The sequence below is a fragment of the Amblyomma americanum genome, chromosome 1 (assembly GCF_052857255.1).
Source record: "Amblyomma americanum isolate KBUSLIRL-KWMA chromosome 1, ASM5285725v1, whole genome shotgun sequence".
Lineage (NCBI taxonomy): Eukaryota > Metazoa > Arthropoda > Arachnida > Ixodida > Ixodidae > Amblyomma > Amblyomma americanum.
The window spans coordinates 21361553-21380315 of record NC_135497.1 but is presented as its reverse complement, the minus strand read 5'-3'; the positions used below and the strand labels follow the sequence as shown (position 1 = coordinate 21380315).

General features: G+C 45.3%; 2 protein-coding genes across 13 annotated transcripts in view; one reads left to right on the top strand and one right to left on the bottom strand.

Moving 5' to 3' along the window:
• Positions 1–18763, top strand: part of LOC144110769 (HEAT repeat-containing protein 1-like) — a 62131-nt gene that overhangs the window by 21963 nt on the left and 21405 nt on the right. For 5 of the 12 annotated variants that reach the window (XR_013309923.1, XR_013309922.1, XM_077643868.1 and 2 more), the window contains 4 exons: positions 5904–6533; positions 14248–14376; positions 16668–16765; positions 18417–18560. Coding sequence is in view for 9 of the 12 variants with exons in the window: in XM_077643868.1 (XP_077499994.1) it covers positions 5904–6533; positions 14248–14376; positions 16668–16765; positions 18417–18560 (1001 nt within the window). In the remaining 3 variants the exon portion in view is untranslated. Of the gene's footprint in view, positions 1–5903; positions 6534–7424; positions 13666–14247; positions 14377–16667; positions 16766–18416; positions 18561–18763 lie in introns of those variants that run through there. The other 7 variants (XR_013309925.1, XM_077643909.1, XM_077643905.1 and 4 more) reach the window with 3 other exon arrangements.
• Positions 3–5542, bottom strand: LOC144114016 (uncharacterized). The gene is made up of 2 exons (XM_077647452.1): positions 5515–5542; positions 3–2481 (listed from the first exon to the last, which is right to left on the bottom strand). Exons 1-2 carry the CDS (start codon positions 5540–5542, stop codon positions 1205–1207), a joined length of 1305 nt encoding a protein of 434 aa, XP_077503578.1. The 3' UTR covers positions 3–1204.

Below are 18763 nucleotides of genomic sequence, written 5' to 3'. Positions count from 1 at the left end.
GTCATGACTCTTGTCTTTACGCAAGTATATCGGACAATGCCTGCTTGTTGCTGCTCCCACACCCGGGAATACTTTTGTCTTTGCTATGTGAGTGCGTTGTTGTTAAAGAGCTGCTTCTGCTGTCCGGTGATGTGGAAGAAAACCCAGGACCGCGATGCAATACCGGTTCCCACGATGCAGGAGATGACGACGATGCACAGCAGAGGCAGCTAAGTGATATGTCTGGGTTGCTACAGGATATGAATATTCGAACCGCCAAAATGGAGAAAGACCAAGTCTACTTAAGGGGGGACACCCCTCTTAGAACTTTTTTTTCCTTATTTATAGGTGGATCTGGTTGAAGCTTGCACCATTTGTGTAGTTTTGCATGCTGATTTCAAATATCTGATTAGTTTTCTTGTAGATGAAATAGTTTTCAAAATTCCACCTAATTCATGTTGCTCATTTTGAGATGGGCTAATTACTAAACACCCTATGGCATGATGAGAATAGACCTGCCAGAGTGATCTAGAAGGATCATAGAGTGCAACAAGACAAGAATTATTGTGCTAGAAGAATTTCAGCCAAAGTTACACCTAGTCAAACCTTAGTGACAAAAAGCCCAGGTTGGCACCCAAGATTGATAATTAATTTTGTAAATGTTGCCTTGTAATAACTGAACATATTTTAGTCCTAAAGCACTGTCCAAGCGTTTTTCTTTCTAACAGAACAAGAATGAGAGCTATAGCACAAATAGTTTAAGAGATATCGCTCCTCCAAAATTGCAGAACCCTAAAAATTTCAGTTTTGAGAAAACGAGAAAAAACATCTCACAGTATCTACATGTAAATTATGCCAATGATTGATATGTCAACATGATCAGAAACTAGTGGAAAGTGAACTAAAGCAAAAATTAATGGCTTATGCCAATTTCAGCCTAAGTTATGCAATAGGAAACTTTTGAAAGGAAAGGTCCATTTGGGTATCCTAGACAGATAACCTTCTCAATAAATTTGTTGTTGTGGTCATTGGATTTACCTTGGTGTCATGTGACTCACTAGGTTCTCTTTCTAGCAAAAAAAAATTATAGCAATAGCAAGAACAGGACCGGAGATATTAATCTTTCAAAAATGCAACACCACCAAAATTTGGGGATTGTGAGAAGCACTCAAGCCTCACAGCATATTTAATCAGGAAAGAAAACCCCAAGGACCTTTGCATGCTTTCAAAATGCACCAGGAGCATAGTCAGGGTGCATGCTGTCGCGGTGCTTCTTTTTTTCCGCTTTAGCAAAGCTAAGCGAAGCTGCCCGCTTCTTCGCAGAACGTGCGTTACGGCGCAAGTCCTTTCCTTTAGCTCTCCTGGAGACAGTTGCTGGCATGTTCCCGTTGCATTCTTGCAGAATTGCTGTTGCTGTATGCTTGCAGCCGGCATTGAAGCGCAGCACAGCTTCTGCTGTGGCTGCTTCCACAGCAAACAGTGACGAATGCCGCTCTTTGTGGATCAAGGTCCAGATGATCGAGTGGAAGCTCTCGTTTGAATTCTGGGTCTTGCCCCGAATGCACCTCTGCAGCAGGCTCTTCTCTGATACGCGACTGTACACGGGCAAAAGAGCTTCAGCCACATCGCTTGGCAGACTGTACTTATGCTTCGGTTCGGGCTCCTCTTTTGCTTTTGCAGCATTGTGGCGGCACCAAGACTGCTCACCAGTGGGACACAAAGTGTGATTGGGGCAGTCATCAGTAGACGTGATGTGGTAATATGTTGCCATCACGGCGCTCATGGCATCCACATTACCTACATTTGACCTTAGCGCTTGGCCATAATATATAGCTAGCTTGTCAACTAGATCAGCTGTGAGCCTTCCTCTGCCACCAAGACTTTGTTTTCCTGCACCCTTGTGCCTCTGCAAGAGGTTGCGCAAAGCTGCTCCCATACGCTTGTGCACATGGTTTATGCAATCCTCCTTGACTACTTCAATGTAGCCATAGATTTTAGCATATTGAAGGACATTAAACGTGCGACTGTCCCCATCGCATAACATCGTTGTGTAGCGCATGTTGTGGCGCTGTAGAGACCTCTCAAATAGAATTTTGCCTGCCTCTACCTCCATTTGGCCAGCCTTGCAGTTGGTGTTCTTTTGGCACTCGTGGTGCGATCTCCAGAGTTCATAGCCGCCAGTGTTCAGCTTTGGGCCAGTTTCGCAGCCCAGACAAAAGTTTGACAGCAGCACATAATCGAGCACATAACCAGTGAAGAGTTCCACTACGGCACCGACGCCTATATGTGACGAGTGCCCGCGCGTCATCCATGTGCCGTCATAACACATGGCAATGTTCCCCCTGTGTCCAAAACACAAGTCGTCATATACCTTCGCCACTGCCTGCGCGACCTGTGCCATAGCTGCCGCGGCTGCTTGAGTAGCAGCAGGTTGCAGTGTGTTTTTCAAGTGCCGTTGAAACGTCTTGTTGTGCATGCCACGCCGCGACAATTCATTGCTGTCTGGGCGTTACCGGTGGACAGCATTGCTTGACTAGCAAGAATATTGAGCTCGAAAGGATTGCACTTTTTCTCATCGTCAACCCTCCGCAAGTTCCACTCGGCCGCAATCTCACCACAGTTGTCACATAGCACGATCAGTTTCGCGGCGAGGCCATAGCTCTGATCGCTGGTAATCAACCGCACACATCCGCGACACGTTTTGCACCGCACGGCATCCAAGACGACGTTCGCAACGCTGAGGTCAATTATTGCATAGGAGGCTGTTCCGTCTGCGTCTGATCCTGCGGACGCACCACTTGCATCGGCGAACAGCGCGGTCTTTCGTGCCGTCGCCGGCGTTGATTCCAGTCGATCAAGTGTAGACTGCTCACGGGCACTCGCTTGAGTTATGTCACTGTTAGTGACAGGCGCGGTGTCAATTCGTATGCGACTACAATCGGCACCAAGAACACCGCCGTTGTCTAGCTGAGACGGAGAAGCGTCGCCGTCCACAACGTGGCCGTCACGCAATCCCGTACCACGGGCGCTTGCTTGTTGCACAGTATGCAACAATGTCGCGTCATTAACATGTTTTTTTTCCTTTTGCACGCTTTCGCCCGAACTTGTGCACAGAGCTGTACTTCTTCGCGCCTCCTGGCATGGTTCTCGCATTGCACTAGCGTGGTCGGCAGAAAGACAAAATGGTGTCGCCGGGCGTCCGTTTTCCATGGCTAGCTTGCTGGAACCAACCAGACGACGCCATTTTGATCACGTGCCTAAACCGGCCAATAGCAGCGCGCCGCTATTTATTTTCTCTTTCGTTTTTTTGGCGAAGGGGGCGTGTACAGGGTTGCTGCTCGAAAGAAAAATTAAGCCAAAAGCCCGCGCTTTCGAACAAGACCAAAATAGCCGCGGTAGAGCACGTAGTTTCGATGCGCCGGGCAATCGAAATTGGGTGTCGTTTGTCCACAATTTAAAGGGCAATGGGTGTGGTACTGCATTTTTAAATTGCTATAACTTCTTAATTACGTGGGGTATAATGATGAAAATTTGCATACAGATGCGGAATGGTTCAAGGAACACGAAAATTAAAAAATTGAAAATCTGATTTTTGGGCCGATTTTCGGTGCCAAAGAGCCTTAATCAGTACTGTCAATGAAATCAAGAGAAGTCAGGAGGCAATTCAGAATCGTTTATCTGATATTTATAGTAGGCTAACTGTGGTCGAAGGCAAACCTGCTACCAGTGGATCTTTGCAGAAGGAGTGCCAACGATTACGATGTATTGCTGATAGCCTAGCTAGTGAAAATTCGAAACTGAGGGCTAATCAGGCGGAACTTGAATATAGGCAGTGCCGTGATAATCTTCTGTTTTATGGCCTTTCTGATGCCAATTTAGAGTCCTGGGATGAGACTGAAAAAAAACTAGTGAATGTACTTTCATCAGCCTTGAATTTGCCACCGTCGGAACTATCGATTGAACGGGCTCATAGACTTGGAGCTTTTTCTGAAGATAAAAGCAGGCCAGTTATTGCGAAGTTCTCATCTTTTAAAACAAGGCAAAAAATTTTCTTCTGAAGTTCTAAACTGAAAGATAATGACATTAGTGTAGGTGAAGATTATTCTCTCATGACTCGGCAGGCGTGGAAAAAACTCGTTGAATTTGGTATCGCTCAAAAGTCTAAATTCAAACTGCGCTATAATAAGCTTTACATGAACGGTAGGTGTTACTGTTACGATCAGCTTAACGACAGCGTTTCTGAAGTTCACGGTGTTGGATGCCTTTCATCCGAATCGCCCGCAGATTAACGATGCGTGAGGCGTAGTGGGCACCCGTCACTGTCCAATCGCTCATTGTCATTTCTGTATAGTACTATTATTAGTAGTGTTCTGCCTAAACGTGATGAGCTTTGTGCGACTATCGACGCATGTGATGCCGACATCGTTTGCCTTACTGAAATGTGGCTTTCAGCTAAAGTTGATGGCTCGGAAATATTCCATTGCCACAAGCATTTTACCACTTATCGGTATGAAAGGGGCGACAGGAATGGTGGTGGTGTCTTGTTAGCTGTTGCTGACACACTTTTTTCTTCTCCTGTTCATGTTGTTACCAGATTAGAACTTCTTTGGGTTGAACTGCGCACGCGCGTGAAAAAATTGATTTTGCGCGTTTGCTATCGCTCTCTCTCGTACAGTGCCACTTTCATTGAAGAACTTCATGACACTGTTTTCACGATTACCGTTCGCTTTCCAAATGTTCCTATTCTTTTGGTTGGAGACTTCAAATTTCCAACTATTATTTGGTCCAATGTACGTTCTTATGCCGACCCTTCTTCTACGGAGTGCGATGGTGTTTTGCGCTTATGTGCCGACTTTAATCTCTCCCAACTTGTTACTAATCCTCCCCGCATTACATCTTCATCGTCGAACTTGTTAGACCTTGTTCTTACCATGTTGCCTGATCTTGTTGCTCTAACATCTTGTTTGCCGGGCTTAAGTGATCATTGTTTGCTTCATTTTTCATTGAAGTCGTGTCACCACAGCAAAATAACGATTCTAAATACATCCGTGACTACAAAAATGCCAACTTTAAGGCCATAAATCGTGAACTCGCTGGTTTTATCGATGTGTACTTACCGTCTTTTCACGAGCATCCAAACAAAATAAATGGAACCTTTTTAATTAACTAACAAATGTTTGCCCTGGTTTAGTTCTTCACTGAAAAGGCTGTCAAACAAAAAGAAACGTCTGTTTTGTTCCGCCAAACTGTCCAATTCTGTGCTGTGGTTGGATGCTTATCACTCCGCTGCATCTGAATATAAGTCAGGACTAAAACTAGCTAAATAGTCATTTTTTAGTCATACTCTCCCGTCGATGCTATTAAATAATCCCAAACAATTTTGGAACGTGGTTAAGAAAACTGATCCATTTACAATTAATCTTAAAACTTAAGACGATCAAGTAATTCCCAGTGAAATGTGTGCTGATGTTCTTAATGATGTGTTTACAGCTTCTTTTCCTAACGATTTAATTACCACAATTCCTCTTTACCCACCCCACGACTTCTTGTCTATGAACCCCATTATAATGGATGCTGTTGGCATCGAAAAAATAATTGATCAGCTGAAGACGTCATCATCATGCGGAGTGGATAGCATAAACTCGAAAATTTTGAAAAATACCAAAGTGTACAGTGCTATTATTCTTGCTGAACTCTTTCAACAATCTCTTGTGTCTGGCTGTATTCCTAGCGACTGGAAGGTGGGCAAGGTGGTTCCCGTGCACAAGGCTGGTGTCAAACATTCTCGTAATAATTATCGGCCCATTTCACTTCTTAGCATCGCTTGTAAGATCATGGAACATGTCATTTGCGCTCACCTTGCCAATTTTCTTTGCGGCTGTGCCACTGTACGGACCGCTAATCCGCTTACCTTCGTCATGCAGGTCTTTGCTCAAATCATCGCCTTCGCTTTCCTGCCGGTCTTGACGGCCAGACCACCTGGCATCGTACCAGGCATCTGGACGCCACACCAAGAAGGCGAAATTTGTGCTCGTCACCCGGTCGCCACCGACACTTGGGAGCCCCTGGCAACGCCACCTCTCGAAAACTGGACCAAACAAGCGGCGTCGGCAGCCCCATCGTCACCGACAGCACCGTTTGCGTCAGCTATAAAACAGCGACACCCACTTTCGGCACACTGTGGGCTTTGCGGCTGTGCCACTGTACGGACCGCTAATCCGCTTACCTTCGTCATGCAGGTCTTTGCTCAAATCATCGCCTTCGCTTTCCTGCCGGTCTTGACGGCCAGACCACCTGGCATCGTACCAGGCATCTGGACGCCACACCAAGAAGGCGAAATTTGTGCTCGTCACCCGGTCGCCACCGACACTTGGGAGCCCCTGGCAACGCCACCTCTCGAAAACTGGACCAAACAAGCGGCGTCGGCAGCCCCATCGTCACCGACAGCACCGTTTGCGTCAGCTATAAAACAGCGACACCCACTTTCGGCACACTGTGGGCTTTGCGGCTGTGCCACTGTACGGACCGCTAATCCGCTTACCTTCGTCATGCAGGTCGGTGTTCCATATACTCTTTTTGCTAAGAAATCTAGTAATTATTGTCTGGTGCAGCTGCCGAGCCCACAGTGCTGCTTCTGCCTTGCTGTTGAATGTGTCAATGTGATTCGTGCTTTACTATTACTATCGGGCGATGTTGAAACAAATCCGGGACCACCTAATACTGATGCTGTTTTGGCCGAACTGCAAAAGTTGAGCGCTGGTCAGAGAAAACTTATTTCTGAAGTCCAAGGCCTGAAAAATCAACTAGTAACAACAGATAAAACAATATCTGCCCTAAGTGAACGAATTGCGAATCTTGAAACCCAATTTGAGGTAATTAGTACCCTGCGAACAGAAATCGAAACACTTCAAACCAGCACTGCTAGAACGACCCACCAGCTTTCCGAGATAGACACACGTCTGGATGATCTTGAGAACCGCTCAAGAAGAAACAATCTAGTATTCTATGGACTTCCCGACCCAAATGAGAAAGAATCATATGACCAATCAGAAAAAATAATAATCCAGCACTGCCTTGATAGCTTGAACCTCGTAATCGACCCTAAAGACATAGAGCGCGCACACCGCCTTGGCCGTCACAGCATTGACCGCCAAAGACCTATAATAGTGAAGCTGTCTGCTTTCAAAACCAAAGGGGTCATTCTTTCGAATGGCCCTAAGCTTAAAAATACAGATTTCAGTATCGGCGAAGATTTTTCTCGGTCCGTCCGAAATGCCCGAAAACACCTTGTGGCTTTCGCCAGAACCAAGTCAGGACCCTTTTCCCTTCGATACAAAACGCTGCACATGGGACCAAAACGTTATATGTTTGACCAAGACACACAGACCGTGAAAGAAATCGCATAGGAATCATGTCGCCGTCGGATCGCGCGCAAGCAATCACAGGCTACCCGTCGAGTTAATCTTTCTTTTTCCATAATCTACACCAATATACGCAGTTTCCTTCCAAAGCGCGAAGCCCTGTCTAATCTCCTGTCATCTTCAGGCAGCAACATATTAATCTTAAGTGAAACGTGGCTGACAAGCGACGTGACAGATAATGAAATTCTGGGTGAATTGCCAAATTTCAATGTTTACCGCAATGATCGTCAAGGCACACGCGGTGGAGGTGTTCTTATTGCCATTAACAGCCAAATATCTTGTTCTCATGTTAACATTAGTTCAGATCTAGAAATATTGTGGTTAAAATGTTGCGCTCCACCGGAAACAGTTCTACTTGGCGTCTGCTACAGGGCCCCCAACAGCAACCCAGGATTCGCGCTTAACCTGAACGATGCACTAGTCCAAATTACTAAAAAACACCCTGGTGCACAAATTGTTCTCTTAGGCGATTTTAACTACCCTGGCATCGATTGGCAAAACGTAGGACCACTAACCGCCGGTAACCCTGAAGCAAGAGAATTCGTAGATGTATGCCTAAACTTTAACCTGACGCAAATGGTGCTCGAACCGACACGCGTCGCTCACGGATCTTCAAATATTCTGGACTTAATACTGACCAACAACCCTGAAAGCTTATCATCGGTTACTTACCTGCGTGAAATCAGTGATCATAAGGTTATTCATGCCATATTCAAGTTCTCCCCCACATCCCGCCAAACGTTCAAGAAAACCATCCGTATGTACGACAAAGGCAATTACGAAGAAATCAACAACGAGCTAGAAGCATTCCTGCCTTATTTTCAATCCACATTTCATCACCGGTCTGTCAATGATAACTGGTCGATTTTCAAAAAGAAGATCGAAGAACTGACAAACAAATTTATTCCCTCTATCAGCTTTCGAGAAAACCGCCAAAAACCGTGGTTTTCACACAACCTTAAGAGATTAGAAAGAAGAAAAAAACGACTTTATAGTGCAGCGAAACGGAGCCCAGACGCAGATGCATGGGATAGGTACTATCAGGCCGAGGACGCGTATTACAATGCAATTCGCTGCGCCAAACAAGCATTTTTCCAAACTGATCTACCAAAAATCCTAACGAATAACCCCAGGAGGTTTTGGGAAATAATAAATCCGCAAGCAACTCGCATCATCGCTCTAACGAATGCCGCAGGCGAGGATGCCAGTGATACTGAATGTGCCGAAATATTTAATCGCGCGTTTGTATCTGTTTTCACAAACGAAACTGCCTCACCATTGCCCACTCCGCCTACTCTAACACTGCCAGCAATGTCTCCCATCGAAATCACAGCGCAGGGTATCGAAAACCTTATCGACAGAATTAAACTTTCGTCAGCCGCTGGAGTGGACGAAATGAACTCAAAAGTACTGAAAAACACAAAACACATTTCTGCCATTTATCTCTCATTACTGTTTCTGCAATCGCTGTCGACAGGAACTTTACCGGACGACTGGAAGGTGGGGAGGGTCATCCCGGCCCACAAATCAGGTCAAAAGAATTCTCCGCTAAATTATCGTCCCATCTCCTTAACCAGCGTGCCTTGCAAAATCATGGAACATGTCATCTATTCCCATATCATAAACTTTCTAGATTCAAACAGCTTCCTTGATCCGGCTCAACACGGGTTTCGTAGGGGGCTCTCCTGCGAAACCCAACTGGCAATCTTCACTCACGACGTGCATGCTAACCTTGACCGCAACCTGCAGACCGATGCGTTATTTTTAGATTTTGCGAAGGCATTTGACAAGGTACCTCACCAGCGCCTAATACTAAAACTCGCCCTTTTAAATTTACACCCTAATATCCTGCAATGGATTAAAGAATTTCTAGCTAACCAATCTCAGTTCGTTTCTATTAACAACCACCGCTCAAGCGCTCTCCCTGTTAAATCTGGCGTCCCTCAGGGATCTGTGCTCGGCCCACTCTTGTTTCTAATATATATTAATGATCTAGCTTCACATGTGTCATGTAAAATTCGTATCTTCGCTGATGACTGCGTAATCTATCGCACTGTCACTAACATTTCTGATCAAATGGCCCTTCAAAACGACCTTAACAGCGTCCATAAATGGTGTGACCTCTGGCTAATGACGCTAAATGCTAACAAATGCAAACTCATTTCCTTTCATCGACAACACAACCCTCTTATTTTTTCCTATGCAGTTGCTAACTCGTTTATAGAAAGCGTCCAATCGTTTAGGTATCTTGGTGTCACCCTCTGCAGCGATCTTTCTTGGCGAACACACATTACCACAATCATATCATCTGCTAACAGATCTCTAGGATTCATGAAACGTCATCTTCGTCATGCGCCGCAACACGTGAAGCTGCTCGCTTATAAAACCCTCATCAGACCCAAACTTGAGTACGCCAGCCCCATCTGGAGCCCACACCATGCATACCTAACAAATGCACTCGAATCAGTTCAGAACCGCGCCATTCGTTTCATTCACTCTGCATATTCATATACCACCAGCGTTTCAGCTCTGAAGAAGAATTCCGCTCTTGAAAGCCTCGCAGACCGCCGCCGCATTGCCAGCCTCTATTTGCTCCACAAGTTTTTCCATAGTTCTCTAAATCAACCACCCTACATTACTCATCCGAACCGCATATCTCACCGCACTGCCCATCCGTTTCAGATCGCCCGCCCTGTGTCGCGTACTGCAACTTTTTCAGGTTCATTTTTTCTCCGAACTGTTGTGGACTGGAATGGCCTCCCCACCGATATCGCTGCCATCACACACCTGTCTGCATTTTCAGATACGCTAAGCAATTATTTCAAAGCAATGACTTGTACTTGTTGATCAACATATTAACCCACCCCTTATGTAATACCCCCTGAAGGGGGTCTTTAAGGTGAATAAAGTGAAGTGAAGTGAAGTCAAATTCTTTTTTTCAGTCATTGCCAACACGGGTTTCGTAAATTATTCTCATGCGAGATGCAACTTCTATGCTTTACACAGGATCTCCATTTCATTCTTGACCGGGGTTCCATAGCTGACTGTATACAGTAGCCGACAGGGAATTCGGACTCCAATAATTCGGACTTGTAGGATATTTTGGACTTCGATGAGGCACCGTCAGTTGCCCCATAGAAGCGCATACATATTTGCAACGGATATTTCGGACTTCAAAAGTTCGAAGGTTTGATTTTTCGGACTAATTTCAGTTGCCTGCGGGCCAAAATCGGCCATCTTACCGGCTTTTTCGCCGGCGCAAAAGGTGCCATCTTGGGTTGAGGTGGATTTATGCTGAGGTTGGCTTGGCTTGACACACATTTGCAACCTCATTGTTGCCAATAGAGGTCCCTGCGATCTCTGACACTTCGAGGTGGCAGCCGGATTGTCATCGCCGCCAACTTGCTTTTGTCGCCGACGTCGTCGCGGGCAGTTATCGCTTGTCCCATATGTTGAAAATTGGTTGTTGAGGGGAAGGAAATTGTGCCGGAGCTATCTCACATCTTAGCGGGAAGGGATAAAGGAGGGACTGAGAGAAGAAAGGAAGAAAGAGGTGCCGTAATGGAGGGCTCCGGAATAATTTCGACCACCTGGGGATCTTTAATGTGCACTGAGATCGCACAGCAGACGGGCGCCTTTGCGTTTCGCCTCCATCGAAACACGGCCACTGCGGTCGGGTTCCAACCCGGGTACTCCAGATCAGTAGCCGAGCGCCCTAACCACTGAGCCACCGCGGCGGGACTCATGCGTTTGCCATTTGCCGTTTCGTCAATTGGGTTTTTCTGACCCCGTTGACCGAGTGGCGCTCAGTCTTCACGAAGTTACATCTGTTCGCCGTTTTGTGATTGCGTCCGGCGGTTCCGCAGCTTTGAAAGAAAAGTGCCTTATCTTTGCGTGTGTTTAAAGGGACACTGAGGAGAAATTGAAGTTGGCTTGTATCGATAGAATAGCAGCCCCTGATCACAAAAATGCCATTCTTACTGAAAACAAAGCTCTTGTAATGTAGAAAATAGCAAGAACCAAAATACAGGTGTCGCCGCCACAGGCCAATCTCGCAAGTACAAGCGTGATGACTTCCTAGGACAAGAGGCGCCACCTTGGAGGAATTTTCCTTACTTCATGGAAGCCACGAATCTCTGAGGCTGGCAAAGGAAGGTTGCGCACTGCACCGCTAGCCGTCAGAAATCACGGAGTCTGCGTTTACGTCACGTATTACGTCACTCCGTTCTGTGTTGTCATAAGAGTTCTCCGTGTCGTCATAAGAGTTCTCGAGTTTGAATCAGAGCGGCGGGAAAAACTTTCTCAACTTAGAATCCAAATTTTTTTGAAATAAATGCATCTTTCGCGCCCGGACAAGCGGCAACAAAGCCATGAAATGCCGAAGTATCAGATTTTGCTAACAAAAAAAAAATGATAGAGTTCTCCTCAGTGTCCCTTTAATGAGCGGTGTGGTGCACACTCGGGTTGTGGACAGCATGGTCCCGCCGGGTCAGCCAAAGAAGCGTGGGAAGTATTCCAACTAAATGCGGTGACCTTGCTGCCTAGCATGTACAGTGAAAGCACAACCTTGGCGCAAATTGTTGCCAGCAAGAGAAATTTTCCGCAAGGTAAAATCAGTGACATTTTTAAGGTGATTTCATCTCATTAAAGTGATTTTTTGTACTTCACGGATTTTTCGGACTGTTCGATTATTCAGAACATTTTTCGGGTCCCTTTGAATCCAAAAAATCAGTCGGCGACTGTATTCTTCGATTTCTCCAAAGCCTTTGACAAAGTCTCTCACCAATTACTACTTTTCAAATTAAATAATCTCAATCTCGACCCTAACATCGTCTCGTGGCTTCAGTCTTTCCTAACTAATCGTTCTCAATATGCGACTGCTAATAAATCCAACTCCCGTTACTCTCCAGTGGGCTCAGGCGTTCCCCAGGGTTCTGTCCTAGGGCCCCTACTTTTTCTCATTTATATTAATTACTTGCCTAACAACATTGCTTCTTCCGTATATCTTTTTGCCGACGATTGCGTTATTTACTGTGAAATTAACAGTGACTCTGACACTTCTGTCCTTCAACCAAGTTTCAGAATGGTGCAAATTATGGCACATGGAACTTAACAATAATAAGTGTAAACATTTGCGTCTTTCTCGACGTAACACTGGAATAGCCACTTACGACCTTAATAATATCCCTCTTGAAACTGTGTCGTCGTATAAGTACCTTGGTGTGCACATATCTTCTAATCTTTCTTGGAATCTGCACGTGGAATTTATTGCTAACAATGCTAACCGCATGTTGGGGTACCTGCGCAGAAACTTCTCCCTTTCTTCTACTTCAATAAAATTGCTCCTATATAAAACACTTGTTGGGCCTAAATTGGAATATGCAGCATCTATCTGGGACCCTGACCTGTCATCATTAGCTACTGAAATCGAATCTGTACAAAACCGTGCGTCACGTTTCATACTTTCCAGTTATCGCCATATCTCCAGTGTTACTGCTATGAAAACTACTTTATCATTGCCACCTCTTTCACTCCGCAAAAAAATTTCGCGCTCATGCCTATTTCATAAGATCTATTACTACAAAACCCTTCCTTAAGAGCTGGCTACTAACTACCCCTACATATGTCTCAGGCCGCATTGATCATCTTCGCAAAGTAGGTGTTCCGTCATTCCATACTAAACATGCTTTTTCTTCTTTTGTCCCTGAAACTTCTGACTGTTGGAACCACATTCCCAGGCACATTGTCGATATTTCTAATCCAAGTTCTTTTAAGACTGCCCTATGTAATCTTTATTTGTAGGTTTTAGTCAGTTTTGTTTTGCGTTCGTTTTCGTTGTCTTTTTGCTGTCTTCCGGAAATGATCTCTTTTTTTGCGAATTGCTGTTTTTTCCCCTTTGCCTTCTCTTGCCTTATTTTGTGTTATGTTTTGTTCATTTTTCGCCGCGTTTTCGTTTCTTCTATTTTGCTTTTCTGCTGCACTGTATCGGACCCAATGTATGTCCTTCCCACTCCCCTTTTTAATGCCTTCGGGCCCTGGGGGTATTTGAGTAAATAAATAAATAAATAAATAAATTCCAGGCTGCCTTGTAAGCAGCTGTGAAGTTGATCTCGACAACCCTTGGTCCAGAAGACCGTGACGGCGCACTTGCGACACCGCTGCCCTTCAGTCAGGCGCTACTGCTGAGGGCCTGCTGTGCCAAGTACAACACCCCCGGGTAACCCGGCTGGTCGATGTGGAGGGAGCAGTGGAGGTGCTGGAAAAGGTGCTGCATCGGTAGCCACCGTGGTGCTTCAAGCATTGAATCTTGCCTATTGCTAAACACCTGCTCATCTTTGAGCAGGTTTTTTTTTTTGCGCTTGTGGGTTCTTTATTTTAGTCAGAAGACACGACCTGCAGCATGGCTCCTTAGAATGGGTCCTGCAGAACCTTTTGGTTCCTTGGAGTGCTTTTTTAGGTTCCGTGAGCACCTGAATCTATGCATGTTCCAGCCCCTTTCTTTTACATATTTCGTTTTGAGGACTGATCATACTCTTAAGTGCTCCACAGCAGGAGCACCTATAAATTCATGCGTGCCTACAAGTACTCACAGCAGGTTCTAGCATTCGGCAGCTAGCCAGTATGTTCTTTTTTGACGGGTGATGCATCTACATGCCCTTTTTTGCATGCATCTTAGGCGCAAAGAGATCTAAGCCAAGAAACAAGGGTTTATTAGCATCTTTTGGAGTATGGAGTTCTGAGGGGTTAAAATGATTAGGTATCCCTGATTGCTACTCTTATATAAAAAACAACTAGTTTGTTAAGTGCTTCTGCACGCAGTGAGACTTCTGCATTCCACAATGTGCAGGTCAGCAAGGATTTGGTGAAGAAGCTGCCCGAAGAAAACCAGGCCATGCTTCTGGACACCTTGGTCGACTTGGCCCTTGACACCCCACCTTCTGTTCAGCACTCAGCTGTCAGCGGAGCACTGCGAAAGGTATGCAAGATCTGCTGAGCTGCACAAAACTTCCTTGCTTTCGTGGTTCTCTTTGCTGTGTAACCATGCCACACAGGCACAGAAGTATACATTGAAACCTCGATAAATCAGCGTCGGCTGATTCGAGATCCCGGATAATTAAAAACGTTTCTAAGGTTCATTAGATTGTAATGTAAGTTCTACCAAATAATTTGAGCCAGCATCTTGCTCTGGCTCAGTTAATTCAAAGACTGGTGCTATGTGGGAACCACCAAGTTTGCCGTCACCCAGACTTGGTAACACCTGAGTTCTGCTAGTAACACAATGTCATACCGCTTATTTTAGAGCGCAAGGCTACATTAAGTAGCGCGATGTCTAATATTGTACTTTTCACTGCTTCCCACACCATTGTGCAGGTAGTGGCAGCACTGGTGCGCAGCACGGTGACATTGTGCTGGTCATGGCGACCCTTTGTGGTTCACCGGTGCCTGATCAGCATTTGGTGGCATTAGGTGCCGGCACCAATATAGAATATAGTTTTCATCTCTTGCACCTCGTGTGGTGCACCGAGTTCATCGAAACAAAATACGCTGTGCTGTGCAGTGCCTGGATAGTCGAGATAGACTGCATACACACTCTTCTTGTTGCTTCTCTTGAACCAACAGTTGCTGTTTTGCGCATGCACCTTAGTTAAAGCTGCTCTGCACCATTAACTTGACGTATCTGACCTTGGCCGCTGCCCTCAAGTGCGCTGGTAACATTGAAAATATCCATCAGATATCGAAACCAGCCTGACCAAATTTTGGGCAACCGGCAGTGATGTGGCAACCATAATGAGTCCAAATGAGCTCCCGATGTAGGAAGAGTTGTTCGTTTAACTTCAGCCGCAGCTTTACTGTGTGCAGTCATAGCGACTCTTAACAGTGCCACAAGCGGTTAGACAACATTTTGTACTTGCCTCCTTTGTTTACCTTCAGGTTTTGACAATTCTTAAACCCACCTAATTAGAATATGTTGCATTCTGACGGGCTTCATGTTAACAAGGTTCTACAGCAGCATTACAGTGGACTCTGGGTAATTCAAACTCGTGTAATCTAGAAAGTGAAAAAACTATTTTTCGAATATTCGGCTCTTATGATAACTGTCCTCCTAAAAAAAGATTTTCACGAACTACATATAATATTAAGAAACTTTTGGTCCTCTTGGTGGGTTCAGATTAGCAGCAGTTGACTCTAGCCCTCTCATGCCCTTAGCTGTAAAGTCCTTCGTTGTCAGGTTGCGTGAGCAAGCTCAATGACATTTGGCATGAGGCATCTACAGTTTGATAAATTTATCTCGGCTCTTTCGCTTATGGATTGAGTACTGTTCTGCAGTTGCAGTCTCTTACATGCAGTAGCATATTATTTAATTTCCAGCAGCATCTTATCAAGCAGCTAAAATTTTATTCATAACTGTCAAATGAGGCATCTCCACAGCACACTTGATGATATAGGCACCGTTTCTGCTTGCATCTCCGACTGGTACTGTTTTGCTAGTGCACTGGCTTAAAACTAGTTTTCCAGGTTAAAAAGAATTTTATTCTGTGAAAGTCGATTTTAGTATTGCAGTATTGGTGTGAATGGATTCAAGCTTATGAGTAGCTTTCATTCTGATAAATGGCATTAATTTGGGATGTGTAATGCAGGCTTGGAAAATAAACATCATTTCTTTCACATGTTAGTCACAGGTATCCAATGTATGACATTAGCTGTATGGACGCCTCATAGAAGTTCCTAATTTGACTGGGGCTAGAGTCAAATGCTTCATGAAAATCTGCTTGCTCATTCGGCACCTCTGCTCAAGTTTTTGTGAAATGCATTTTGTTTACTTCACTTCTCGTTAGCTCCTGATCTGGAGTGAAATTTAGTGGATAGCTGCTTTCCTGTAGAGTGCTGAAATCAGCTTTGGTTCAATCTGCGTTGATTTGGCGTATCCGTAAGCTGATGTTTGGTGGTTGATAAATGCATCATTAGCTCCATTACAGGTAAAGAATATTCTTGCTGAAATTGGCCTTTGGACTTCCTGGTGTTTTGCTTATTGAATCTAGACAGCATTGCTGCTGCGGGATAGTTGGGAGGTACAGTAGGGGGTAGTTGCTGATAGAGGAGGAGCACAGAAAACAATGCAGGTGAAGGGGAGAATGAGATGACACCTACACCTTGTGACAGTCATGATGCTGCAGTCGAGCGGCAACATTTGTTTTACAGCACAGAGAGTTCGCCTTTGCCTCGTAGCACTCATGGCATTCAAGCGTTTCCTGTGTGTTCTTGCAGGTGTGTTTCTTCGGAAGCCTTCTCGTGGAACCTCTGCAGCGTACTGGCGTGTCACAGCAGAGTCCAGCCCGGACGGTTCGGGAGGCCAAGAAAATGAGGTGACTAGGCTGGTTTCTTGGTTGGCTTTGAGGTTCATTTCTTCGGTACCAGCGCTTCTGTTTGTGAATTGAATTGGCGATTTTGAATTAAACTGATGCTTGTGTTAAAGTAAATGAGCTTGCCGTACTGGTGAAACGTAGTTGCATGCAAGTTCCTGCCCACTAGCCACTTAGTAGTAAAGATAATACAGACTGCCAAGCAAGCTTTTTGGACGCCAGAAATTTGAGGTTGCAGAAGTTTCACACTTTTACATGCAAACAGTTGCTTTTTCTTAGAGCCGACATGTGTTCAAGGCAAACCTTGTGAACAAAAAGGAGGTTCCAAGGTTCAGTTTCTTGTTTTCTAACTGGCATACTTTACTTAGAACAGGTAGTGATTGCTGATCAGGACCATGAGAGGGAAATAATTAGAAGAATAAGAATGAGGTGGAGCGTATGTGGCTAGTTCTCTCAGATAATAAATGGCAGTTCACCAATATCCCTCAAGAGAAAAGTATGCAATAGCTGTGTCATATCGGTATTCACCTAGGGGGCAGAAACGTGGAGGTTAACAAAAGTATTCAGGTCAGGTTAAGGACATTGCAGTGAGCTATGAAAAGAAAAATGATAGGTGTAACATTGAGAGACTGGAAGCGGGCAGAGTGGGTGAAGGAACAAATGCGGGTTAATGACATCTTAGTCGAAATCAGGAGGAAGAAGTGGGCCTGGGCAGGGCATGTACTGCGAAGGCAAGATAACCTCTGGTCTTTAAGGGTGACGGAGTGGATTCCAAGAGGAGGCAAGGGTAGCAGGGGGCGGCAGAAAGTTAGATGGGCGGATGAGATTAAGAAGATTGCCGGAATACGGCGGCTGTGGATGGCAAAGGACAGGGTTAATTGGGGAGACATGGGAGAGGCCTTTGCCTTGCAGTGGGCGTATTCAAGTTGGTTGTGATGATGATGATGGTGGTGGTGATATTTTAGGCATTCTTTGCAGGGCACGGGAGTAGCTATGTTGGCTTTTCTGCTGGCCAGCTATTAGCCTTAGAAGGCTTTCACTCTGCTAGGGGTTGTGGCCTCACTTCCTTTTACAGTGGTGGCTGTAAAATAGCTACCAAGAAATGGGAAAAAAAAAATTTGGAAAGGAGGCTCTGGAAAGGGAGAGGGCAAGGAGAGGTATGTGGCAGGGATAGGTGCTGGAGCAGAGAACGACAATTCTGTATATGAAGGGGCCGCAACAGAAGCGACTGAGCGGCACATGTAGAGGGCGCCGCTGTGCATAAGTAAATCCTATGCCCCGACATGGCAGAGAGGCCCAGAGTGTTGACGTTATACGTGAGTCATGCTAGCAGGAGTGCCATAGATAAAGAGGAACCACACTGTGTGGAAGTTCGGGCTTGTGGTGCATTGTGTAAGCTTCCTTGTTTTGCCCTAACAGTATTGTAGCCATGGTTGTTTGTTTGTTTCAGCAAAGACTCAGTGTAATTAGAGAAGCATATTTTGACACTAGCATCACTCTCACTCGTAATAAGCGAATGTTTATTATAACTGCGGCCATTGTATGTGGGCTCGACTGTCTTGCTTATCTTGAAACTTCCATCTAGCAACTTCGTAGTGTTTGAATCCCAACTGCTTTCGCAAAAATCTGTGTTCCTGCTTTCGCCTGCTGGCAGGCTCATGGATGCTTCAGAAGAACAGGACCCAGCAGAGTCTCCACAGTGGAAGCGCGTCCTCATCCTGCTGGAGATGATCCAGAGCCGAAAGTCGTTAGAAGAGGTCATGCTGCTGGTTGGGCCACTTTATGCGCTGCTCAAGAGGTAGAGTCATTGCATATCCTTGTTCACTTGCTGCATTACATTGGCATTGACAACACTTTTAAGTGACACAGATCTTGTCTCACGTTTGTGATGTTAGAAAGTGTGCATTTTTTAATATATTTTTTCATCTGCCTCCTCTTATCATCATCACCCCCCATCGTGACCCTTTTTTTTCTCTTCTTCCCGTTCCCCAGTGCAGAGTA

What these genes read in the sequence shown, in the direction of transcription:
- LOC144114016 (XM_077647452.1), bottom strand. Translation starts at nt 5,542, where the DNA reads ATGGGGTTCATAGACAAGAAGTCGTGGG. An exon ending in CATAGACAAGAAGTCGTGGG is followed by an intron (nt 2,482 to 5,514) that starts GTGGGTAAAGAG and finishes GGTAACGCCCAG; the next exon opens with ACAGCAATGAATTGTCGCGG.